At 47.0% G+C, this 26,756-nt stretch overlaps 1 protein-coding gene across 2 annotated transcripts; it reads left to right on the forward strand.

Moving 5' to 3' along the window:
* The first annotated feature begins 5,268 nt into the window (after positions 1–5,268).
* On the forward strand, positions 5,269–23,049 carry LOC123078674 (uncharacterized). 2 transcript variants are annotated; one of them, XM_044501259.1, is made up of 12 exons: positions 5,269–5,407; positions 7,886–7,990; positions 8,067–8,173; positions 9,015–9,169; positions 17,628–17,716; positions 17,835–18,327; positions 19,628–19,732; positions 19,880–20,100; positions 21,799–21,881; positions 22,219–22,330; positions 22,462–22,536; positions 22,607–23,049. In XM_044501259.1, the coding sequence occupies exons 1-12, from the start codon at positions 5,321–5,323 to the stop codon at positions 22,781–22,783; spliced, it is 1,809 nt and encodes a 602-aa protein (XP_044357194.1). In that variant the 5' UTR covers positions 5,269–5,320; the 3' UTR covers positions 22,784–23,049. The 2 variants fall into 2 exon arrangements, with proteins under 2 accessions (XP_044357194.1, XP_044357195.1); XM_044501260.1 differs by having other exon boundaries at positions 5,286–5,407; positions 9,019–9,169.
* Positions 23,050–26,756: the final 3,707 nt, after the last annotated feature.

Below are 26,756 nucleotides of genomic sequence, written 5' to 3' on the forward strand. Positions count from 1 at the left end.
GCGCGCGCCGCCCCGCGCCCGCCCGCCGAACCCCGCACCCGAGCCACCACCCTCCGCCGCCGCCCGCACGCGCCATCACTGCCGCCGCCCGAAACCCGCCGGATCCGATGCCCGATCCGCCGCTGGTTTATTTTCGAAAACCGCCAAAACGGTACGAACTGCCAAACCGCCCGTTTTTTCCATTTTTTTATTAGTTTAGGTTTTTCTTTTAAAACCGACCGGTTAGTTATTTAGCGGACGTTCATCCGTTAGTCTTCGTTAGCGAACAGTTTTCGTTCGTTAGGTTTCTGTAGCGAACGTTTGTTCGGTAGGTTTTCCTTTTCCTTTTAATTTCGGTCAGGGACCTATCTGTGGTTATTTTCTTTATAGTTTAGCCCCTAGTTTTCAAACGATTACAACTTTTACATAGTTTGTCCAAATTCGACGAAACCAACGCCCACTTCTTCGTCTTGATCCCCTCTATCCAAATAATCAACTTGAACATATTTTTGAAAATTTAAAATTTGATTTCAAACAGGTTTGAATTCAAAACTTCTTTTGTTCATAACTTGAGTTTTATAACTCCGATTTAGTTGATTCTTTTTGCTAATTGAAGCTCTTGACCTAAACTTTCTGATAAGACCAAACTCACCCAATTTCGGTACTGTTAGAAATTTTTTCGATTGCAAGAGTTATTTGCCTGTTTTTGAGTTTTTCGAGATCTTTTCTTCGATTCTTTTGCATGATTGCTTATGTGTGGTTACTATTGCTTGATCACGATAGATTGACCGGAGTGTGACGAGTAGAACTATCAGGAGTTATGAGTGTGAATCATCTTCATCAACAATACAAGGCAAGTTCACACTTTGATCATACCCTTTTAATACCCAGTTTTATGCATTAGTTTCAATTCTTCAAACATTGCATGAGTAGGACTTGATGACATGTGGGTATTGGGAAGTAGTTGATGAGGTAGGAACCTATTGCCTTATACTCAAACCTTGGGAGTTACTACGTTATGCTTACTACTATGCTATGCTCGTAGACGTGGTTTGGTTTTGAGAGAATTCATGAAAGATGTGAGAGTTATTGTTAACTAAGGTTTAACTTAAGGTGGCTACTTTAATACACATCTGGGTGAATTGGTTTGTGGGCACCTAGGGAACCCAGTGTTGTCCAAGGAGATCCCGCGGTACCCGCGTGATCATCCTATGGTTTGCCACCCAGGCTCAAAGGGATCATAAGATTATTCATGCTAGAAACTTCCGTGTGCAGCCACAAGCCATTATGGGCTCTGGCATAGTTGAGTATGTTGTGTGACCTCTTTCAGTGGTAAACTAGCAGATGTAGGGGATGTAGGTGGTATAGTTTACCCGTCAAAAGAATTAATGCTTCGGAAAGACTGTGTCTCGGTCATCCGTTTCTCAAACACCATGTAGTGCGAGAACTCCAACGGAGGAGATTGAGTCTTGTGGGAAAAGTGCGCAAACCTCTGTAGAGTGTACAAACTAATCATGATTAGACGTGTCCCCGGTTATGGACATCTTGAGTATCTGGTACTTGAATTATTGATTTGATCTGATCACGTTACTTAAATAATTTGTTGGATTATTGATGTTAATTTTGGATTGAGATGGGGATTACCTTCTCAACATTTTCAATAATCTTTGTAGTTAAATAAAACATATTCCTTTGTTGTAGGGAAAAATTAGCTTTATGCAAAACTAAACATAGAGCCTCCACCAGCCAAATATGCATGTAGTGATAGTCATTATTCAGCATTGCTCTACAGTGTGAAATTGCCAGTACATTCAATGTATTGACCTACATGGCTGCAACGTCTCATGTTGCAGGATTCTTACGACGAGTAAGTGATACGTTAGGGTTACGATTTCTACACTCAACTTTGCTGTTGGTGTTGATGGGAATCCACAACCTTGTTGTTACTTCCGCTATATGGATTGAGGTAATAGTATTTACGTTACATTATACATGTGATTTACCTCTGTTATAAATCCTCGAGTACTGTGTGTGTCAGCATACCGATCCAGGGATGACATTTAAGCACAGAGACTTGACCGTTTGAGGTCGGGTCGCTACAAAGGGGAGGGGGAACACCAGCCCACTAAGGGGTTGTGCGCCCCTCCCACCCCATCTCATGTAACCTGGAGAGGTGGGGGGCCTCCCCTAGGGAAGCCGCCCCTCCCGGCTTGGGGGGCAAGTTTCCTAGGGGTGGGGGCGCCCAAACCCATCTAGGGTTTCCCCTATGGCCGCCGCCCCTCCCCTAGGAAAACCCTATGGCGCCTCCTCCTCCCCCCTTCCCCCTATATATAGTGAGGGGGAGAGAGGGCACCCGCACCCCTTCCCCTGGCGCAGCCCCTCCCTCCTCCAACACCTCCTCCTCCTTCGTAGTGCTTGGCGAAGCCCTGCCGGAGAACCACGAGCTCCACCACCACCACGGCGTCGTGCTGCCGGAGTTCTCCCTCAACTTCTCCTCTCCCCTTGCTGGATCAAGAAGGAGGAGACGTCCCCGGGCTGTACGTGTGTGTTGAACGTGGAGGTGCCGTCCGTTCGGCGCTTGGATCGGATCTTCCGCGATTTGAATCACCGTGAGTACAACTCCATCAACCGCGTTCTTGTAACGCTTCCGCTTAGCGATCTTCAAGGGCATGAAGATGCACTCCCTCTCTCTCGTTGCTAGTATCTCCTAGATTGATCTTGGTGACACGTAGGAAATTTTTGAATTATTACTACGTTCCCCAACACTGAGCCACCTGCTCGTGCGTCGCCTGCTCCGCCTCGAGCTTGGACCGGAGTGCCGCCTCGTACTCCAGATCCGCTCCCGCCTCCACCGAACCCTCGCGCCGGCGCTTTTGGCCGGAGACGGCCTCATTGGAGGAACCCCACGACCGATCCATGGAGAGCACCGTCGTGAATGAGAGGGGGAGGGGAGGAGGAGGAGTGGATCTGAGAAAGGTGCGAATGGGGAAGCGCAGCCGACGCACGTCGGATTTGGAAGCAGGGAACCCTAGAAATGGGGGGCGACACCCTTGCGGACCCATAAATACCCAGAACTAGCCAGGCCGAGGCCGTCGGACCAGGCCTGGGCGGTCAAGACAGGTTGAGGATGGGCCACCCGCGGCCCAAGGCCCAGGCCAGGGAGGGGAGAGAATAGGACAAAGGATGAGAGTGGGGGAGTCCCATCAGACCCAATGGGGACCGGGCCAGCCCGCACCAGGGGCCCACTAGCCCCCTGGTCGGCTGCCAGATCTAGGGTTAGCGTCAGCCCCGAAGCCGCTGACGTTGGCGAGCACGGCCCCGTCGGCGATCCCACCGCAGGAGCCAGAGAAGGGAAGGAGGAACAGTTCATCACCTCCAGAGAAGTGCAGTGGCTTGGCACCGGCCCCAAGACACCACGATCCAGCGAGATAATAGGAACCTTACCAGAAACCCGACGCCGCCGAGAGACGTGGACCCAGTCAGGATCTGTTGACGCGAAGAAGGCCCGTCGGCCGTGGCCCCCCGGCACAAATTTCCGCACGCGCGCTGGCGCCACCCCAGCGGCCACCGGAGCCGTCGTCCGGAGAGGAGCCGGGGACGAGGGCTCCGCGTCGGAGGCAGAATCCACATCATCAGCGCCCAACGCCCAAACCCTGTTGAACGACCGCGAGGCGCGGGGAGTAGACCAAGAGGGGAGGAAGGAGGGACCGCCGGGGAGTCGGGGCCCGCGGGGGCCAGAGGCAGGGGCGCCAGCCGGAGGAGGGAACCGGCGACGAGGCTAGGGAGGAGGGGCGCGTTGCCACATGGGACGAGGACGGGGAAGGGGAGAGAGGGGAAGAGAGCCATCTTTTCAACTGTCTCCGCACAAGGGAATCAGTCAGCGTTGAGTGCCTTCACCTTGTTGCACTACCACACAATCAAAGTAGTAGTCCATCAACGTCAAATGGTCGCGTGCCCTCTTTCGATTGAGCACTCGATGACCCTCGATCGATCCCTTGGAAATTGAGAATATGCTCTTCCGCACGCTCCACATATGCAAGGAACACTTACATCATCGTCATATCATCTGCATAGTCCTCCACGTGAGACGACTCAATTTAGTGCTCACATGTATACTCCGATCTAAATCCATTGCTTCAAAGAAGAAGTGCCAAAAAATTAGCACATGTATTTCACCAAACACTTACCGGACGTGCCGAGTACCGTAGGGGCGAAGATACCTGCACGGCGGACAAAGGACAAGAGGTGTGGATCGGCGGCGGAGGAAAAGCGACGTGGGAGCCGGTGTGTAGCGGTGGAGGTAGCGGAGCTCCAAGAAGGGTTTGACAGGCGACCTGGGAGGTGTTGAGGCAGCGTCAGCGAGAGATAAAACAAATGTAGAGAAAGAGGGAAAGGATGGAAATGCGGGGTTTGGGAGGGGTTTTGGGTGGGCGACCTAGGAGTCATGGTGTAGTGATGGAGGTTGCGGAGGTCACGGAGCTCCTGAAATGGTTTGACAGGCGGCCTGGGAGGTGTTGCGGCGGCGGTGGCCAGAAAGAAAACGAATGCAGAGAAAGAGAGAAGGATGGAGATGCGGGATATGGGAGGGGTTTTGGATAGACGGAAGGTGTCAGAGTTCTACGTGGTTGATATGCAGACTTCCGCAAAGTCTCTATTTTGCTTCTCGGATAGATATGGATCATTTTGAATGACAAAATATCCGGATGGTTGTAGACGGTTTAAGCATGCCCTACTAGTGATTTCGGAGGGCTCAAGAAAAACTCAAAGACATCCTCGAACCAAAACCCCCGCCTCCGTCCTCCGTTCTCAAATCTCTACTATCTCTACTCTCTATCTCTACTACTTATAAAAAACGTAATGTTCTCATTTCACCTTTCTTCGTACCACCTCTTCGTCCAACCTTCCATGCATATGATAATTAATCACATTAATTTATTTACCTTCTCAACCAATTGCACTTTAACTTACTTATCAATCTTTTAGTCTCTACTACTTAAAAAGAACATAAGGTTCCCATTTCACCGTTTTCCCCACCACCTCTTTGTCCAACCTTTCATGTATATGATAATTAATCACCTTAATTTACTTACCTTCTCAACCAATTGCACTTTAATTTACTTATCAATCTTCTAATCAAAATATAAAATAATTCATGGGCAGAATTTGATGAACATTTATTTACACAATTGCATTATTATTCACAGATAAATCATAAGCTAACGTACTAGAATATGTATATCCCATGACAACGCACTTACACTGTTCTAGTCTCTCTAAAAATAAAATAAATATAGAAACCCTCGCCTCACTATCCGCCCCCCTACGCCGTTACCGCCAAGTCATGGCCGCAACCCCGCCGCCGCCCGACGCCTTCGCCTTCTCTTCTGACGGAGAGCTCTTCGCAGCCGTCTCCGATCGGCGAATCCAGGTACTCGCTTCGCCTCTCTGCCCCCGCCTAAACCCCATTTTTACGAGCTGGCTAGCTCTCTAGTCTGTCGCTGTGAATTGGGGAACTCTCTGATCTGGATTGTTAATCCCTGCGAGATGTCCCGTGGTTGAAATGTAGCGTTACATGCCAGCAAGTTGCTAATTACCTCCCATGTTCATTTAATCATGGCGATTGATAGTTGCTACGAAGGTACCCCCAGTTTGAAGTGCACTGGGCGATTAAGTGTGATCTAACCAGACCATTGGAATCCCCCCCTCTCTCTCTCGCGACCGCGTCGCCCCCCCGCGGGCGACCGGTCTCCTCCCTCCAGCCCCCCCCTCCCTCCTCCCTTCTCGCCGCCGTCGCCGGCGCTCGCGGCTGGCCTGGCCCCGGGGCTGCTGATGGCGGCGGCCTCCTGGCCCTTCCCCTCCCGGTCGCTCTCCGGCGCGGGCGGAGCTGCTCCGGGGTGTGCATCTAGGCGGCGGCGGGGCTCCGTGGCGCATGCAGGCGAGCAGCTGGGCGGCGGCGTCGCCGTTGGCGGCGGGGCGGCGCGGCAGCGGGATCTGGCGTCGTCCGCTCGGCCCAGATCTGGGCCCTTCAGGCCCCATCTGGGCCTGGGCGGACCGGCGGCGGGGATGGTCTCCGCCGTGGCTTCTGGGAGGCGGGGGAGACGCGACGAGTGGCTGGGCGCCAGCGGCGCCGACACCGGCCTGCTGCATCGCGGCCGGCGGGGCTTAATGGGCCCGCTTCGGGCCTGGCTGGGCCAGGGGTGGCCCGGCATGCCCCGCTGCCGCGTCCGGACGGCTACCGCGACGGTGCCGGAGGCACGGGCCTCCCGCACGACGGCGGTGGAGGTGGTTCCCTCCCGCTTGGCGTCGGTGTTGCTGCTCCCGTCGTGGTGAGCTTCTCTCCTGTCCTCTCGGCCTCGTGGTGGTGTTCGTAGTGAGGCGGCGTGGCGGCGGCGCTACTTCGTTGGCGCATGGTGATGGGCGACGGTTTGGCGGGTTGGTTCCGTCCGGTTGGGCGGTTGGGGTTGGAATGCGGGAGAAATCCCTGCCAGCTTCGGCCCCGACGCGGTGACACCTGTGGGTGCCATCATTCCTTCCTGGAGGGTGTCGGTGGTATCCACCCCCCACCTCCCTCCGCGTGCCGGGGGAAACCCGAGGACTCGTCCGGGCAGCAGCGTCGTCGGTGTCGCATCCCTTCTTGGAGGAGGTGCTTGGTACGCGGCGGTTCGGAGCCTCGGTCTGTGGTGGTCTGTATCCGGTAGGCGCCGCGGTGGCGGGTCATCCGCGCTTTGCCGAGCTGCCGTGGTTGGCATTTGTTTCTTCTTCTTTTTCTTTTGGTGTGTTGTGCTGCTCGCCACAGCGATCTCTGTACTCGGTGTTGGTTGCTTTGGAATACAAAGCGGGGGGAACCCTTTTTCGGTATTGATAGTTGCTACCGGCGAAGCTAGTTTCTGGTGTGTTATGTGTTGCTTGTAGCGGTGGTAAATATTTCTTTGGTATAGTACTCTTTTGTTTTCTATTTTTGTGGTATCTACTTAATGTCATTTCCTAGATCAGAGAGAATGCGGCGCGATAAAATATCTAAACGTATGCGGCTGATTTAAATTGAAGGATCATGAGAAAAAAAACAATTAAAGGCATAATTAAAGGAGGAGTAAAGTCGATTGGAATCGCATTAACCGGTTGCACGCATCGGCATTAAATCGACAGCATAAAAATCTAAAGGTTAAAGGGAGAAATTAAAGGCCACACATCGCTTGCTAGTAGCCGTGGTATCTACTTAAGCCCCTTGTCATTTTCTACTAACTAATCGACGTGGTTTCTCCTTTCAATAAAATTGTGGAACCGGGGCTATGACACTTTGATCCATTTCTTTGTAAGTAACTAGCTGTGAAGCCATGTGAGCAATTTGTTATCAGCCGTTTATAAAGAGTGTTCTAAATAAAGAGTTCCGTGTTGTGAGTTTTAGTATGATTGCTGCTTATACTGTTCTAAAGAGGTATGGATTTGAGGTACAAGCCTCCTTGTAAGCAAAAATGGTTGAAAATTGATGCTTACATGGATTTTCTTGTTGGAATTTACTTGAAAGTGTCAAGTGATGTTTACTGGGTTACATAGCTGCCAGCATTTAGCACCTCATGCAAGCTTTTTGCATTTTCTGCTCGTTCATCCATCTATGAGAGAAAATGAAACATTTAACTTTATATGGTATCGGTAGATTCGTGCTTGGGAAGATAGGATTGTTAGTTAAATATTTCTGTTCATTGGGGTGCCCCATCTAGCTAGCAATATTATAGTAGGGCGCTATTGGAAACAATATCTTTTTGTAGTATTTCTATTTTCTGCCTTTTTGATACACTGCATTTCTCATCTTTTTCCATTGTGAACTGGAATGGAAGTATGTGAGTACGTAGTTACCCTATATGCTGACATATTCTATTTTGTTCACTTGAAATTATTAATTGGGAAGGTATGGAGTACAAGAGAAGGACAAAAGATAGCAGGATGGACTGATCCAATAGCAGCCCACGATGATTCATACAGTTGCATTGCCTGCAGCTTTGTTCAGAAGAAGGTACTTTGTGTTGAGCTTAGTTGGTATCTCCTGTACTGTTGTATTATTTCAGGTTTTGATTGTTGGTTTTTTACAGCACACAAAGGATGGCGACCTTATTGTTGTTGCTGTTGGCACTGCAAATGGTGTAGTTTTAGCTCTTGATTCTACTGGTGTTATATGGAAAAGTGCTTGTCACACTGGGTATGTGAAACCTTATTACGAACTTGGTATTGTTGATTTTGTAACTCTAATCACGAGGCTTCTTCTGCGCTGTTTCTATTCTTCTGTCATGTAAAATAGGAACCATACCAGATACTGAACTTTCGTTGAGTACTTTCCCCTCTGAACTCATTTTAATAACTCTAAAATTGTCTGGCATACATCTTTTGCCTTGATGAACACACATGCTGGTTCCTTGTAGTTGGTGTCTTCTGCAATAGAAGGGCCCTCATATTTCTTTGATAAACACCGTGTTGATTTGTTTGTAGGACTACCATGTTGATTATGGTTGATGCTGTAGATGCTTAGAAAGAAAGGGCTATACACTATCTTCTAACCACATAGTCTAATCCTTGCACCTCGATGGTAGTTGAAATTAAATAGTCGCAATTCCTGAAGGGCTATACACTATCTTCTAGCCACATATTCTTTTGGCCTATTCATAAGTTTCTGTTTCCTTCTTCATTCTGAGATGCTGAAGCTCAGTTTCTCACCTAAGTCCAACTGTCCAAGCATGGGTGAATCTGTTCTTCAATTATTATTTTTTGTTCTTTTGAACTCAATAATGAGAAGGTTAAGTTGGTCATACTTACACATGCAACATGAGCTTAATTCCGTTGCCATGATCAAGGCTATAGCCTATATGCTAAAATTTTAAGCCACTTTAGTTTTTTTAGGTCATAAGCCGACTTTATGTGGTTCCAAAGAAAACCTGATAGAAACTGCATTCTGTAAGAAAACATCAGCTAGTTCAAGATATCTTTAGAATGACTTCACTGTGAAAACATTGATGCCTACTAACATGCCTTTCTCTTCCTACTAGCAAGGTCATTTCTCTTCACTTCTCGAAACAAGGGCGTGTTCTTATTACTGCTAGCAGGGATGGAGTTATATGTGAATTGGATACTTGGACTGGAAAATCCAAAGACACATTAAAAGCTTTGAAAAAGTCAATTAATTCTTTGACAGTTTCTCATGGTAAGTGCAACCTTTGTCTCCATGTGCTCTTACTTTATGCATACTTAACAAGATATCTTTATATTAAAGTTTCACGTGTTTGTTGTATTCATGATAGGATCTTCACTAAAATGTTTGGGTTATGTGTGAAGCAGTGTGAATTACATTAGGAAGGATCTCATCTGATTTCCTTCAATATTTGTTCATCATCATGTGGGCCTGTTATGGACCTTGATCCACAACAATATATATTGGGCAGAGGACTTGAAGACCAGGGACATGGCACTCACCCTCAACAAGGGTAGAGTGCTGGTCCCTGGCGTGGAAGCTCTAAGGCCTGTAAAATTTTGTTTATTTTATTGCTCCTATGTCGTCTCAACATAGCCAGTCCCAAGCCGGGTGAAGGAGGAGGGTTGTGATAGGCTGACGACGCGCCATATCGGAACCTGGGTGTGCTGTCAAATGGGCAAGGGCCGGACCGTCACCCCCTTGTTGGCGTGTCGAATCTTGATCTGGATACGGTGACAATTGAGCAAGGATCAGGTCGTCACATCCTTAGTGGTGCGCTACATCGATGCCCGGTGTAGTGAAAAATGAGCAAGGGTCTTAGCATTTGACTTGACGAGTGTGAAGGGTAAGGAAGCTAGCCCAGCCTAGGAGGACCCGCTTAGGTAGCTGGAATGTAGAGTTCCTGACAGGCAAGCTACGGGAGCTAGTTGATACAGCAGTAAGGAGAGCTGCTGTTATCCTTTGCGTCCAAGAAACCAAATGGAGGGGACAGAAGGCAAAGGAGGTGGAGGATACTGGCTTAAAGCTATGGTACACGGGGACAACTGTATACAGAAATGAAATTGGCATCTTGATCAACAAGAGCCTCAAGTATGGAGTGGTAGAGTCAAGAGGTGTGGGGACTGGGTTATTCTGGTCAAGCTGGTAGCTGGGGACTTAGTTCTCAATGTTATTAGCGCGTATGCCCCACAAGTAGGCCACAATGAGAACAACAAAAGGGAGTTCTGGGAAGGCCCCAAGAACATGGTTAGGAGTGTACCTATTGGCGAGAAGCTCTTCATAGGAGGAGACCTCAATGGCCACGTGGGTACATCTAACATAGGTTTTGAAGGGGTGCATGGGGGCTTTGGCTATGGCATCAGGAATCAAGGAGGAGATGCCTTTGAGCTTTGCTCTAGCCTACGACATGATTGTAGCTAACACCCTCTTTTAAAAAGAGAGAATCACATCTAGTGACTTCTAGTAGTGGTCAACACTCTGGCCAGATTGATTTCACCCTCTCAAGAAGAGAAGACAGGCGTAAGCTTGTCATGATATTTGGAGAGTGTTGTCCCTCAGCATAAGCTTGAGGTGGCTGACTTCCGCTTTCGGATTCGTGTCCAACGGGATAAGGGCGCCAAAGTCTAGAACAAAGTGTTGGAAGCTCAAGGGGGAGGTAACTCAGGCTTTCAAGGAGAGGGTTATTAAGGAGGGCCCTTGGGAGGAAGGAGGTGATGCACACAATATGTGGATGAAGATGGTGACTTGCATTCATAAGGTGGCTTCAGAGGAGTTTGGAGTGTCCAGAGGAAGTAGAAGCGAAGCTAAAGATACCTGGTTGTGGAATGATGATGTCCAGAAGGCTACTAAGGAGAAGAAGGATTGTTTCAGACGACTACACCTAGCTAGGAGTGCAGACAACATAGAGAAGTACAAGGTGGCAAAGAAGGCCGCAATGCGAGCTGTGAGTGAAGCAAAGGGTCAGGCGTATTGTAACGCCCCGGATTCGATGCGCCAGGTGTCTTCCAGTTATTCGCCGTCCTTGCCATGTCATTTGCTTACGTGTTGCATCTTGCCATGTCATCATCTGCATTGCATCATCATGTTTTTCAAAACTTGCGTCCGGTCCTTTTCCCCGTTGTCCGTTTCGCGATCCGACACTCTCACCCGCGCCCATCGCCCCTCTCAGACCTTGTTTCGTGAGCGGGAGAAAAACGTTCTCGGAATGGCCCGAGATTTGCCGAGTGGCCTTGGTATAGCACCGACAGACCGCCTGTCAAATTTCGTTCCATTTGGAGGTCGTTTGATGCCCCAACGGTTAACCGCGTAGCCCGAAACCCCTCTCTCTTTGCAGCCCAGCACCTCTCCACCACAGCCCACTAGCCCATCCAAACCCCCTCCATGCTCTCGGTCGTTCGATCACGATCGTGTGGGCCAAAACCGCATCTCATTTGGACTCTCCTAGCTCCCTCTACCTATATAAACACCCCCTCCCCGAAATTCGCGGATTAATCCACCCATAACCCTAGCAAACTTCCCACTCCGCCGCCGGACGTGTCCGCCCGCGCCGGACGAAACAGTGCCGCCGCCCGCAGCCATCCAGGGCGCGCCACCTGTCCTCCGCCGCCGTCCCCGCGCCGTCGGCCCGCGGAGCCCATCCGGGGCCCGCGCGGGCCCAGATCCCGCCGCCGCCGGGCCCATCTGCCTCCCGCCCGCGCCCCGAGCGACCCGCCGCCGCGCCCCTGCGCGCCCCGCGCCGGCCGCCCGCTCGCTGCCACGCCGCCCTTGCCGCACCGCCCGCCGCCGCGAGCTCCGCCGCCGCCTCGCGCCACCAACCGCGCCGCGCCGCCGCCTGCGCCAGCGTCCCCGACCTCCCCGGCGCCGTCCCGGGCCCCCACCGGCCTCCTCCTCGCCGGAGCCGCCCCGCCGTCGCCGGAGACGGGGTGGATGAGATCCACCACTCCCCAGATCCAAACGCCCTCGCCCCGCTCGGTTCTCCTCGTCCCGGGTGGTCATCGTCCCGTTTTCGGAGGGTAAAATTCCACTAAGTCCTAGTAATTTTGCATCATGTGTGCATCTTTGACATGTCATATCTCTTTGCATACTGCTCCGTTTTATGTGCGTAATATATCGAAATGTTCGTCATGAGATGCTCTTCATTTTGTACATTGTGCCATGCTTGTTTGTGATCATCTTGATGCCCTAATCATCGTTGCAAGAGTGCTATATGATGTTAACTGCTGTCTGTTTACAGAACTTGGTGATTTATCTTTTTCATTGCATTTTGTGTGTGCATCCTATGAGCATGAGCTCTACATGTGTTTTGATCTAAATCATGCCATCTTTACAGTGGTGCTAGTCTTGTATTTTTAGGATCTCGGTGGTGACTAGCACAAGCATGCAAAGTAGCCTCCATGATGTCGCCGTTTTCTGTGACTTAGTGATTTTTGTTAAGTCTGAGTCTGTTATATTTTGTTGCCATGTAAACCTGCTTCTATAAGTCATTCTATGCATAATCTGGAGATGTTCACTAAGGATGTTTTGTTACACATGTTATGCTCTATCCATCCATGTCCTTGTTTGCATTTATAGTCTGCTGTAGCTTGTTGTTATCATGCTCCAAAGTTGCTAAATAATGTTTCTGTCAGCCTGTTAACATGAAGTTCGTTGTTGCCATGTGTTTTGCTAGTGATCCATGTACCCTATGACTATGCTATTGCCATTCTTAGCTTCATATTAATGCCTTCTTACTGTTGGTTACCTTGCCATGCCATGTAATGCTCTGTAGTGAGTGGGTCAAGCTCACCAACATGCCTACTTATCGTTATTTCTGCCATGCTCTGTTTTTCTTCTAAGTCTGATTCTGTTTATGGAACTTGCTATGTTTACATGGGTGCCATCATATTTTCTTTGCCTTTTTGGCTCGTGATCAGTAAGGGACTTTTGTTCTATGCAATTAGTAGATTCATGCCATGCCTTTGGTTGCCATGATATGTTCCTGTAGCATGTTGTTTGATAGCTCTAAATATTGCAACCTGATGTTATTTCTGTCATGTCCAGTAATTTCTGCTAAGTCTGTGAATCTGTTATTATTTGCAATCTTGCCATGTCCTTTTGAGCATGTTCTAGTGATTTCTGGAGATAGCTCAGTGTTCATGTTTTGTGATGCTTTACCTGTACATCATGCCCATGTCATTTTTTTCATGTTGAGGTGCTGTAGCATATTGTTTTGATGCTTGCAATATGCCTAGTTGCTGTGTTGGACAGATTTTTGCTATGTCTTGTTTGGAGTGTATGTGTTGCACCGTTGCTCCGTTTGTGGTGTGCTTTATATGTAACTTGCTTAGTTTTGCATGTAGTTTCATGTTATCTTGTTGCATCCTTGTTTTGAGTGTGTTTGCTTGATGTTTGAATGCATTTTGCATCAATGCCATGTTTAACTTGTTTTGCTTATATCTTCTAGGCCGTAGCTCCGAATCTAATGAACTTTATATGTAACTTGACTAGAATTTCGTGTAGATCATCTTGGTGCATCTTAACTTGCTGTTTAACAACTTGAACATAAGGTTTATTCAGATCTGGACCAATTTCGAAATTTGTATATGAAGACTTACCGGATTTGTTCTATGTTGTTTTCGGCCTCATTTAAACTTGCTTTGATGTGTTATTCTTGTATGCATCATCTCTTGTCATGAGTAGCTTCATGTAGCCTTGTCATGCATCATACTTGGTTGAGCATCATGCCGTGTTCATGTGTGGTGTGTTTACCATGTTGTGTGCTTCTTCTCGTTAGTTCCCGTGTCGTTGCGATCGTGAGGATTCTTTCGTCTTCGTGGATTCATCTTCTTCATGGACTCGTTCTTCTTCCTAGCGGGATTTCAGCCAAGATGACCGTCACCTTGGATCTCATTACTATCATTGCTATGCTAGTTGCTTCGTTCTATCGCTATGCTGCGCTACCCATCACTTGCTCTTCAAGCCTCCCACATTGCCATGAACCTCTAACCTTTGTCACCATTCCTAGCAAACCGTTGCTTGGCTATGTTACCGCTTTGCTTAGTCCCTCTTATAGCGTTGCTAGTTGCAGGTGAAGATGAAGATTGCTCCTTGTTGGATTATGTTATGTTGGGATATCACAATATCTCTTATTTAATTAATACATCTATATACTTGGTAAAGGGTGGAAGGCTCGGCCTTATGCCTGGTGTTTTGTTCCACTCTTGCCGCCCTAGTTTCCGTCATACCGGTGTTATGTTCCTTGATTTTGCGTCCCTTACGCGGTTGGGTGATTTATGGGACCCCCTTGACAGTTCGCTTTGAATAAAACTCTTCCAGCAAGGTCCAACCTTGGTTTTATATTTGCCTCACCTAGCCTTTTTCCCTTGGGAGTCGTGCATCCCGAGGGTCATCTTTATTTTACCCCCCTGGGCCAGCGCTTGTCTAAGTGCTGGTCCAAACCGAGCGATGTCCGGCGCCCCTGGGCAACCAGGGTCTATGCCAACCCGACGTCTTGCTCATCCGGTGTGTCCTGAGAACGAGATACGTGTGACTCCTATCGGGATTGTCGACACATCGGGCGGCTTTGCTGGTCTTGTTTTACCATCATCGAAATGTCTTGTAACCGGGATTCCGAGACTGATCGGGTCTTTCCGGGAGAAGGAATATCCTTCGTTGACCGTGAGAGCTTATAATAGGCTAAGTTGGGACACCCCTGCAGGGTATTATCTTTCGGAAGCCGTGCCCGCGGTTATGTGGCAGATGAGAATTTGTTAACGTCCGGTTGTAGAGAACTTGACACTTGACTTAAATAAAACGCATCAACCGCGTGTGTAGCCGTGATGGCCTCTTCTCGGCGGAGTCCGGGAAGTGAACACGGGGTTTCTGGGTTATGTTTGACGTAAGTAGGAGTTCAGGATCACTTCTTGATCATTGCTAGTTTTCACGACCGTTCCGTTGCTTCTCTTCTCGCTCTTATTTGCGTATATTAGCTACCATACATGCTTAGTCGCTGCTGCAACCTCACCACTTATCCTTTCCATACCCATTAAGCTTTGCTAGTCTTGATACCCATGGTAATGGGATTGCTGAGTCCTCGTGGCTCACAGATTACTACAACACCAGTTGCAGGTACAGGTTTTGCGATGATCATGACGCGAGAACGATGTTATTTGTTTTGGACTTCTTCTTCTGCTTCTTCTTCGATCAGGGGATAGGTTCCAGGTCGGCAGCCTGGGCTAGCAGGGTGGATGTCGTTTGAGCTCCTGTTTGTGTTTCATCCGTAGTCGGATGTTGATCATGTGTATGATGTATTGATGTATTTTTGCGGCATTTGTATGCCTTGTATGTATCCCCGGCTATTATGTAATGTTGATGTAATGATATCCACCTTGCAAAAGCGTCTTCAAGATGCGCTTCTATCCTTGGTGGGACCTTCGAGTTCCTTTAGGATAGGGTCGCATCTTGGGCGTGACACGTATGAGGACCTCTACTAGCACTTACACACAAAGGAAGGCAAAAGGGACATCTATAAGATGGTCAAGATACGAGAGAGGAAGACGAGGGATGTCGACCAAGTCAAATGCATCAAGGATGGAGCAAACCGACTCCTGGTGAAGGACGAGGAGATTAAGCATAGACGGCGACAAGCTGTTCAATGGAGAGAATGAGAGCTCTACCATTGAACTGGACGACTCCTTTGATGATACTAGCAGGCGTTTTGTGCAGTGAATTCAGGATTCTGCTTTAAAAAGGATGAAAGAAGGCAAGACGTTGGGCCCTGATTGTATCCCCATTGAGGTGTAGAGAGGCCTCGAAGGCATAACAATAATATGGCTAACTAAGCTTTTCAAACTCATCTTTCGGGCTAACAAGATGCCATAGGAATGGAGGCGGAGTATATTACTACCAATCTTCAAGAACAAGGGGGGTGTTCAAAGTTGTACTAATTACTGTTGAGTTAAGCTGATGAGCCATACAATGAAGCTATTGGAGAAAGTTATTGAGCACATTGAAGAATGACACACACGACCAAAAATCAGTTTGGTTTCATGCCTGGGAGGTCAACTGGAAGCCATCTTCTTGGTACAACAACTTGTGGAGAGATATAGGGAGCAAAGGAAGGACCTGCATATGGTGTTCATTGACTTGGAGAAGGCCTACGATAAGATACCGCAGAATGTTATGTGGTGAGCCTTGGAGAAGCATAAAGTCTCAACAAAGTACATTACCCTCATCAAGGCGATAAGTTGTGACAAATGTTCGAACAAGTGATGGCGACACTCAAGGTTATCAGAATCGCGATTCTGTTGTACGACTTTACGATCCAAATTAACCCCTTTGATTCTACGATTTTGGTTCATAGTATCTACGTTTCTATGATCCTGATAGTGAAGATTCTACAATTTGCGATTCTACCATCAGAGCTCCGATCCGATTCAGGATAACGATTCTGACAACCTTGGCGACACTGATGACTTCTCGATTAAAATAGGACTGCATCAAGGGTCAGCTTTGAGCCCTTATCTTTTTTCTTTGGTGATGGATGAGGTCACAAGGGATATACAAGGAGATACCCCATGGTGCTTGCTCTTTGCGGATGATGTGGTGCTAGTCGATGATAGTCAGACGGGGATCAGTAGAAAGTTAGAGCTATGGAGACAAACCTTGGAATCGAAAGGTTTTAGGCTTAGTAGAACTAAAGCCGAATACATGAGGTGCGGTTTTAGTACTACTAGGCACGAGGTTGAGGTTGGCCTTGATGGGCAGGTGGTACCTCAGAAGGACACCTTTCGATATTTTTGGGGTCAATGCTGCAGAAGGATGGTCATATCGATGAAGATGTGAGCCATCGAATCAAAGCTGGATGGATGAAGTGGCGCCAGGTTTCTGGCGTTCTCTGTGACAAGAGTGCCACAAAAGCTAAAAGGCAGGTTCTATAGGACGGCGATTCGACCCACAATGTTGTATGGTGCTAACTGTTGGCCAACTAAAAGGTGACATGTTCAACAGTTTGGTGTAGTGGAGATGCGCATGTTGAGATGGATGTGTGGTAACACAAGTAAGGATCGGGCCCGGAATGATGATATACGGGATAGAGTTGGGGTAGCACAGATTGAAGAGAAGTTTGTCCAACATCGTCTGAAATGGTTTGGGCATATTCAGCGCAGGCCTACAGAAGCTCTAGTGCATAGCGGATGGCTAAAGCATGCTGATAATGTCAAGAGAGGTCGGGTTAGACCAAACTTGACATGGGAGGAGACTTGTCCCACAGGACACGTTCTCTATCTCCGATCTTCCTAAGCAAACTGAAGCAAACTGATATTGCCTAATTCTATTACTCTTTCCCTAATTAACTAACTCTCCTAATGGTTATGTGGCTGGTGCTGGGCGACCTCTTTAGCCCAAGTACTAGCCTTTAGAGCTTGTATGGGGATTGCCAGTAAAACATATTTTTTGTCTTGAAATAACACAAACTGCGGGTGCCACCCTGCCAGGAACAAACTCAGGTGGAAGTACTATATTGTATATGTTTGCACCTTTAGTGCTCAAATATATTTAGTTTATCGAGTGTATTGGAACAAATATTTGTCTAACTTCCAGTCTTTCGTGAATATAGCACTCTTAGGTCATTATTGTTTAGATCTTGCTTTACATATTATCTTCTCAACTTTGTGTGTTTTCTGGACTTATATTGTAGCCCTGCACTTTGCAGATGAGAAGTTTATGGTTGTCTCAGCTAAGACAACAAAACTATATAGTATGAAGGACAAAAAAGAGATTCTGAAGATTCCTTCTGATGACGTATGTTATTCTTACTCTTATTCCGTACTTGCCCCCACCCCCCGACCCCCCTCTCTCTCGCAGTTGTGCCACGTAATGAAAGAGGCCTTAATTTTTATCGGTGCCATTGTGATTGCAGGGCCCTATCCAGCTGATGTCTGTGTCCGATGAAGCACACACATTAGTTTCTTATACTAACAATAATAAAGAAGTCAAAGTCTGGTCTTGTGATCACCAAAATTGCACTGTCGTTTCTACAGTCTCCCTTGCCATGCATACTCAGCCAAAGACAGTAGAGTGTAAAAGGAGCACATCATCTGAAGCCGGGGGAATTGTTCTTGCAGTATCAAAGAAAGGTGTGGCTTATGTGTGGGATTTGCAGACCCTTTCCCAAGATGAAATACTGCCCATCAAAATCTCAGTAAAAAAATCACTTGATAAAAAGGGCCGTGTCCCAATTATTTTAGCCAAGTTATGTGATGTCAAAGAAGACAACACAATTAAGGTTCATGTTGTGTTTGGATCACTAGACTGTTTACAGTTCAAGATTGTTGTATTGGGTGAGAATTGTGAGGACATCAACTTGGTTGCGGAATCTGATGCATTAGCTTCAGAAGAGCAAGATGCAAAAGGTTTGTTCAAATCGCTGTTGCTGTCCAACCATCATTATTAGCACAGTAAAGTCAATGAACATGCATAGGGAATTATCTTCATAGTACTGAAAGTTAATTTTGACAGATGTTCCTGGTTGTATAACAGCAGAGACTGTTCTCCCTCTTTTCTTGTGATTTGATTTTGCTTTTGTGAGTTTGTTGCCATGGGAAGATGTGCTTTTACTGTTGGACGTGTCTAGTATCTGCAATATATTCTATGGTGTTAAAAATGTTTCAGTTGTTCATCAGGATATAATGTGAGCATTCATATCTTGTAAGCCACAACTTTGGCTTAGCCTATCCTATTAGCATTACTGTATATTTTCACAAATCTTAAAGTCCCTGTGTCTGTTTGTGGTCCGTTCTGAAGGTTTCTCTACAGTGACAAGTACTCATTTCCAGATAAAACGAGTTACTTAGATAGCAGCTAGCCTATAATTACCTAACGTATGGCCAATTTGGAAGTAGACAGAACATGTAAGTAGATGTTCTGTTGATGAAAAGGTGGTGCACTTAGCCAAACACTTGTGGCATGTTATGTGGCTTGTAGCTGCATGATAATGAAATATAAATCACACCTAATTAACTGGAATGTTTTATCATAATTTATGACCTGATGCAGTGCTTCAGCGCTTTTCAGATAAGCGAAAAGCACACTTTTAAAAGCAAAACGAGGATGTAATTTGCAATCATCAGTACACATAGTAACTGCACCGCTTTAGTTTTCTGCAATTAGCATTTTGGAAATCATGGAAGCACCACTCTAATTTCTATATTATTTGTCAAGTTGTTAGTGGCTTAATTATTATTATTTTGTGATAAATGGCTTAATTCGATGATAAGCCACCTTTGACTCCTGTTTATAAACATGATGGTCTGGCACAATGAACCATTGTGTTATTTTGTTGTTCTATTATAGGTGATGGTTACACGGGGCTCTCAGATGCTAATTTACAGCTGAAGGAAGCGAGATACCAACATCATAGGAAGCAGAAAATAGGCAGTACTTTGTGTGCCAGATTAGATATAATACAGTAGTCAACAATAATAGAATAACAAAGCAACACATGAGAGAGATGATTTCTGTGGTTACAGCATGCATATTTTGACACTAATGGCATTTTCGTTGGGTCTCGGTACCTTTTAAACCTATCACAAGATTTATACTTTGTGTCCATATTTTCTTACGACTAAGTATGCTATTAAAGTTAGAGATTATGTACTTTGTTAAATGCCTACCGTTGATCTCAACTGGTTACTTGTTTCTTTATGGCACCAGTAAATAACAAGATGGATGATGAACAAGATCGACAGGAGAATACAAACCTCACTCGTCAAGGAAGACCAAACAAAAGGACAGCGTCTGTTTTGGATTCTATCACTGGTAACAATTAGCCCTGTTAATTTGAAGTACATCCAGACCTGATGCTGTAATAAGCATTGAGTGTATACCATGAAGAAACAAATTTAAGGTGTCCTTCATTTTCTACCTTTCTGATCACTAACTTCTCTATCTTGCTGGAAAGTTTAGACACAGTCAAGGAGGGGAATCCAGAGTATAATCTAGATGAACCAACTATGGAGCAGAAACTCGAGAGTCTAAATTTGCTCAATAAGTCTGAATTCCTTGAAGAGCAATCAGCCTCTCTGGCGCCGCCGAGTGCAGATTCAGTCTATATTTTGCTGAAGCAAGCTTTGCGTGCTGATGATCACGCTGAATTGCTGAAATGCATGTACAATAGAGATGAAAAGGTATGGCTTTCTTCTCTTTCGTGTGCAATGTTTGGTCAAATACTTTGTTGCCGCTTGTCTTGGTCACACTGTGAAAGAAATTTTACTTTGAAGCAATGGGTCATACAATTTAGCATACTTCTGTCACACAAGTTTAGTCAATGATGTTACAGATACATGTTACCCCCTTGGTTGTGTTGCAACTTTTCACCTCGTATGTTCTATTTCCTGGTTCATAGAGTGTCTCTATGTTATAATCACAAAACACTAGAGACATGCTCAAGTTCTCATGATCAACCACACTTGATTGACTCAACATTTTTTAGTAGTGTTGAAGCTAAATTTGGTGATGCAAATCTAGCGTCTGGTTTTCTTTTTCTTATTAGCTCCATGTTTAATGAATATCCTCATAGTAAGTAAAGGTGCACAGAAAAAGAGAGGATAAATTATACGTAACCCGGAGTTACTACCAGTGATGTTATTGATAACGGAGAAGAAACAAAGTTATTCCTGGTTGTGACCAATGCACTGCACCTCTAGTCTTATTAAGTCAAGTTGGGAGGCTTTATGAACAATCCTTGCTAGAAGTAGTCTGTTAGGGTGTGTTTGGTTCAGGGAGCAGAGTGGAGCGTAATGGGTCGGTTCTGCACTTACGAGCCATCCTCGTGTTTGGTTGAAAAGCGGAACGGAATACACTGGTTCCTCGTAGAGGAATATTCCTCCCATATGCCGAACCAACTCACAACGCCAAATTGGTGGAATCACGCGGTTCCTCACTAGAATCGCGTTGTGGCTTGCAACTATCACCGCGAAACCACCCCCTCTCACATTCAGTGGCGGCGGCACATGCAAGACCATTAGCCCGGTAGGAGGTGAGTGCAGGTGGCCACGCCGGAAGGGGGAAAACGGGGGCCTGCTAGTCAGCGTGCAGTGTGTCAGAGCGGCGACGGTGGTTGAAGGCGAGCCAGGCGGCTGTCCGAGAAGAAAAACGGAGCTGTAGCGACTGGCAGAGGAGCAGAAAAGGTGTGTTTGGTCTGATTTGCCGCGGCAGACGGGTGCTGCAGGTGGCTGGAGTTGCAGCGGCGGGCGCCGCTGAGCTCACCCGTGATAGCTGCCGGGTTGCATCTGACAGGGAAAGAGGAGGCACCCGCTGCAGGGAAGAGGAAGGGCTGCAAGCCTGAAACAACGTGGAGGGCCTACGGGATGCTAGGCCAGTGAGCAAGGTAGGACAGCACGGGAAGGGGAAAGCAACGAGCTGAGCATATTGGAATTTTTATGTTAGTATTTTCTCCAACATGTATTTACCTTGTGCGGTGCTCAACCTATTTATGCAAAGAGTTGTGAGACTATACACATATGTGTAGAATGACTAAAATCAGATTTCATGAAAAGCAAAGAGTTGCAAATCTCTAAATCAATTTCTTCCCATTCCATTTCTTCAACCAAACATAGGAACGTAATCAACCCAACCAAACGCACGACTGGAATTGACCCATTCCGGTGGAACGGAACCATGACATTGCACTCCACTTGGTTCCCAAACCAAACACACCCTTAGGCTAAGGACTGGCCTGCTTTTTGGTCCATAACAAACCTAATAGTCTAACCTTTCAGTTATTAGCAACTGCCAAAGTCAGCATTTGCCATGTTATTTATTCTTATTGCGATTTGATGCAACATTTTCTCTTGTCTGATAATTTACTGTTGTGTTACATGCAGGTCATTGTAAAGTCAGTATCACTCCTAACGCCAGGAGATGCCCTGAAGCTTCTCAAGTTCTTCGTGTCGTCAATACAATCTAGGTAGGAAAGCTTACAAGGCATTTTGTCTCTTTAGTACATTGTTCGGGACAAACTATGTAGTGCATCTAATATTTAACTAGAGAACATCAGTCCATTGACCATGATACTATCTTCAGTCAGACACCTTTAACTGTATGTATCCATGTATACGTTGGATTGTTAGGTCTTGGTATATTTTGGATCCAATCTTTTTTGGGAATGACTAGAATGTACGGCTTCCAAAATGTGCTTAGCCTCTTCTAGTAACTTCTATTATTTGGCGATTTTTTATTTTGCATGCATGCATACACATGACAGCTTTACAAAAAGTTCTTATTTAGAGATTTATTCTCCACAGGGGTGCAAAGCTGGTTTGTTTGCTCCCGTGGCTTCAAACTTTACTTAGCCGGCACATGAGCAGCATCGTGTCGCAGGAGTCTTCTCTGCTATTGCTCAATTCACTCTATCAGGTTAGTAATTTTATCAGCTGCCCTAACAGTATGTCAAACAAGTATGTATTTGATTAAGAATCTTTCATCAAGATTACCACATTTTCGTTTGTTTGTTGGGTACTATTGTACTGAGTACCTTTTTTTCTCAGCTTATTGATGCAAGAACGTCGACCTTCAAATCAGCACTTCAACTCTCTACCACCCTTGATTACCGGTTCAGTGAGGTAAAAGTTTCCTTCCTGTAAAAAAAGCGATATTGTTGTTGGCATTGCAAATAATTTAAAGATTTCCCAGATTGCTGATGAAGAAACTGACGAGGAAGAGGCGGCCGCACCGATTGTCTACGAGGACAAGGACACAGAGGACGAAGAATCTGACATCGATGCTATGGAAACCGATGGGGAGAGTGAAGAGCTTGGCGATGTTACTGATGCCCTAAGGCATTCAGATGGAAGTGAGAGAGTATTATGAGCGACTGACCTGTAGACTCTTCTAGGACTGAGCTCTCAATCATCCTTTTCGGGTCTTGCTAAAAAAATCATTTGTAAAAGGTAGGAGCTCGAAAGCTGATGGTGTATACGAGGCTGCTATATGTTGTTGGATAAAGTTTTGAGAGCCTCAGATTTTCATGGAAAACCCAGCTAGGCTTGTACTATCTTAAGCATCGTGTTATCTAGCACAAACACTCTCAAATATCTGCAAGCATTTGAAATGGCATTTCATTTGCGAGATGACAATTTACACACCTATCATAATACCCCATCCGTCTCAAAATAAGTGTCTTAATCTTAGTGCAACTTTGTACTAAATTTAATACAAAGTTGATACACTTATTTTGAGACGGAGGGAGTATGTTTTTTTACATCTAGCATAATATGCGCATTTCATGAAAAATTACATATGGGACAGTTCAATTTAGTTTCCTGTCTACCCTAGTTCCTTTGTAAGTGGTTCGTGGTACCTGTTTCGAGAGCAACTAGTCAACAAGCTCCTTCGGGAGCCTCGAACAATCAGCGCCACTTGGCGCACTCTCAGTCATTCGCTACGTGTCGTGCTCCGGACGCTCCCTTTGGATTTTGTTTTTTTATTTTTCCGCACGCGTTTTCGGCTTTTTAAATGGTTTTTTTCGACGTTTTGGTTTTCCCCCGGTCTTCCTTAGCTTTTCGACCAAATTTTTTTTTCTAAAAAAAATATTTTTTTTGCGTGAAAAAACACGTTTTCTGTTTTTTTCTTTCTTTCGCGGGAGTCACGGTTTTGCGTCCGCGAGAGGCACGGTTGTGCTTTCACGAGAGTCACGGCCGTGCCTCTCGGAAAGGGAAAAAACAAAACGCGTTTTTTTTCTTTCACGAGAGTCACAGTTTTGCTTCCGCGAGAGGCACAGTTGTGCTTTCACAAGAGTCACGGCCGTGCCTCTCGAAAAGGAAAAAAATACGCGTTTTCTGTTTTTTTTTTCTTTCGCGAGAGTCATTGTTTTGCTTTCGCCAGAGGCACGGTTGTGCTGTCGCGCGAGTCACGGCCGTGCCTCTCGGGAAAGAAAAAAAAACGCGTTTTCTGTTTTTTCCTTCCACGAGAGTCACGGTTTTGCTTCCACAAGAGGCACGATTCTGATTTCGCGAGAGGCACGGTCGTGCCTCTTTCGGAAAGGGAAAAAACCGTGCTCCCGGTTCGATTTTTTCGTCTGGTTTTTTCATAAAAAAAGTTCGTCAAAACCTAACAACATGGGATCTAGTTTTGAAGATCTCGACGCGAGGAATCCAATGGTGAAAACGGTTCGAGATTTGGACACACGGTTTAAGAGAACAAACGTTTTGAATAAACGGATCTACGAAAAAGGGAAAACTCCCAGGTTGCGACAAGTGGCGCGCTGCATGTGCGCCACTTGTCGCGACCTGGGAAGGTGGAGTGTTCTTTGCAACGAGTACTCCTTAATTAATGATTTCGACCATTTTCGGCTCCTCCTTGGCAGCATTGGTGCTCTTGAGATCCCCTTCATTGTTACTCTACTTTATTTTTTGAGGAATTGTTACTCTAATTTTTTGCACCTTAGAACATCTCCAATGGCAGCCCTAAAATAGGTCAGTAGTCGGTTTTGGGGTATTTTGGGGGATGGGGAGGATCCTCTTCAACAGCAACCCTATCATATTTTTTGTAAAATGTTTTTTGGGCAGCCCAAAAAGAGGGCTCCTCGCGTTGCAAATATATGGCGCGAGAGGGGCTGCGGTAAACAAAAGCCTCCCTCCCACTCGCAACCTCTCGCAGCCCCCCCTCCCACCGCGTCGCCGTAGCCTGCAGATCTGCTGATCATTGGGCTTGTCGCCATCGGATCTACTCAATCCACCTCGCCACTGGCCGCCGGACCAACTAAATCGCCGCCGCCCATGAATCTCGTCCCACCGTCGTCGTAGACCGCCACTCCGCCCGCATCCGGTAGCTCTGTCGCGCCTCCCCAGTCCTCCGTGCGTCCTCGTCGCTGCCATGTCGTCGCCATGCCACCGAAGCTGAAGATCGGCTTCAGGGCAGTGCGGTTGTGGTCCCCCGGCTGGTACGACATGGAGTTCTAGCATGCGGACCATCGGTATTGGCTGGGCACCTTCCGGAGTGAGGACCTCGCGCATATGACATCGTGGTGTGGCGGCTCGGTCTGCCGACGGACATGCTCAACTTCCCAGAGATCGTCGGGGGGAAGGTCACCATTGTGACCTGCCCGACGAAGACGGAGACGAAGACCGATGTCGTCGCTGAGAAGAGTGACGAGAAGATGATGGCGAGGTTCGCGCGGGAGCACCTGAAGTACGCCCAATACGAGCAGGAGTGGTATTGGAAGAGGGTCATAGAGAAGAAGAAGAAGACGAAGAACGACGATGAGGCAGGACCTTCCTCTTCGAAGGTGGTGGTCAACGTCGAGTCGTCCGAAGACTACATTGATTGGAGCGACCTTAAGCGTGAGTGATGGTGAGGGTTCTGGCATCCGAGTGGGACAACAGGGACAACGGATAATGTGTATTTTGATAATTTAATTAGCATGCACAAGCTCTAGTAATTAGTTTAGTGTGTGTAGTAGCATGTGCTATGGATGTAACTTTTTTTTAAACGTCCAACATAGCTGGTTTTCATCCATTTAGCAGAGAGGGAGATGACAAAGGGTTGATCAAGTGATCATGAGCGTGAAACCGAAAAGAAATTACATCCATCCTAGAGCCCCAGTACTCCAGGCCATCTAAGCAAGCTTAAAGGGATCTCTCACGTCACATCCTCGAAGGGCTGCTGAATGCATCTTGCACCCGGCCAATCTCCATTTCTCCATGTCGCGCTTGCAAGCTTATGTAATGTGCCTCACATCAGCTTGCTTTCCTCTGAAAATGTAGGAGTTTCGCTCCAACCAGACATGCCAGGAGATGAGGGCGATCATAGTCTTCGTGCCTTTCCTGTGTCCTGGAGCCGCAGCAGATATGATCCTATGAATTCTATCCATCGTCGTCGTACCCATGCTCCACACTCCTTGGGTCAGTGTACTGCACCCAGTCCAAGTAGCCGCAATGCTCCATACCTGCAGCGAGTCCGGGCATTCCCAGATCATGTGGTGAGAGGTCTCGAGGTTGCGTAGACACATGGGGCAGAAGTATCCATTTTCCCAGCCTCTTCGTTGTAGCCGGTCATTGCACCAGAGTTTGTCCAGATGCAGCAGCCAAAGGAAAATCTTGATTTTGCATGGAGCCCAGATCTTCCAGATGAGCATTCTGAAACTGCAAAGTTGGGCTCTGTCGAACTGGGCATTGTACGCCGATCTCGCCGAGTAGATGCCCAAACTGCAGAGCTTCCATTTGATCATGTCCGGGGTTTCTGTTTCCAGGTTGAGGCCAGCTTGCCTAATTTCCCTTGCCAACTGAATGACTTGTTGGGCGATGTTGTTGTAGTCACCGTGGCGTAGGTCGAGGATCCACCGATCCCCGTGCAGGGCTTCTCTGACGCTTCTGTTCTTGCGGATGGACCTGGCGAAGAGCGTGGGGTAGGCCAGACGGAGTTTCCTCCCTCCCAGCCAAGAGCACGACCAAAAGGAAGCAGTAGTCCCGTCCCCGATGGTCACCGTAGTGGAAGCCGCAAAGAGAGCTCGGTGTATGGCGTCGCAGGGCATGCCAGTGCCTACCCAGGGTCTGGTTGGCTAATTCCAGGATTGCCAGAGCCATCGCAGCCACAGCGTATCACGCCCAAGATGCGACCCTATCCTAAAGGAACTCGAAGGTCCCATCAAGGATAGAAGCGCATCTTGAAGACGCTTATGCAAGGTGGATATCATTACATCAACATTACATAATAGATGGGGATACATACAAGGCATACAAATGCCGCAGGAATACATCAATACATCAAACACATGATCAACATCCGAGTACGGATGAAACATCAACAGAAGCTCGAACGACACCCACCCTGCTAGCCCAGGCTG

This window comes from Triticum aestivum, chromosome 3D, assembly GCF_018294505.1.
Source record: "Triticum aestivum cultivar Chinese Spring chromosome 3D, IWGSC CS RefSeq v2.1, whole genome shotgun sequence".
In the NCBI taxonomy this organism is placed as follows: Eukaryota; Viridiplantae; Streptophyta; class Magnoliopsida; order Poales; family Poaceae; genus Triticum; species Triticum aestivum.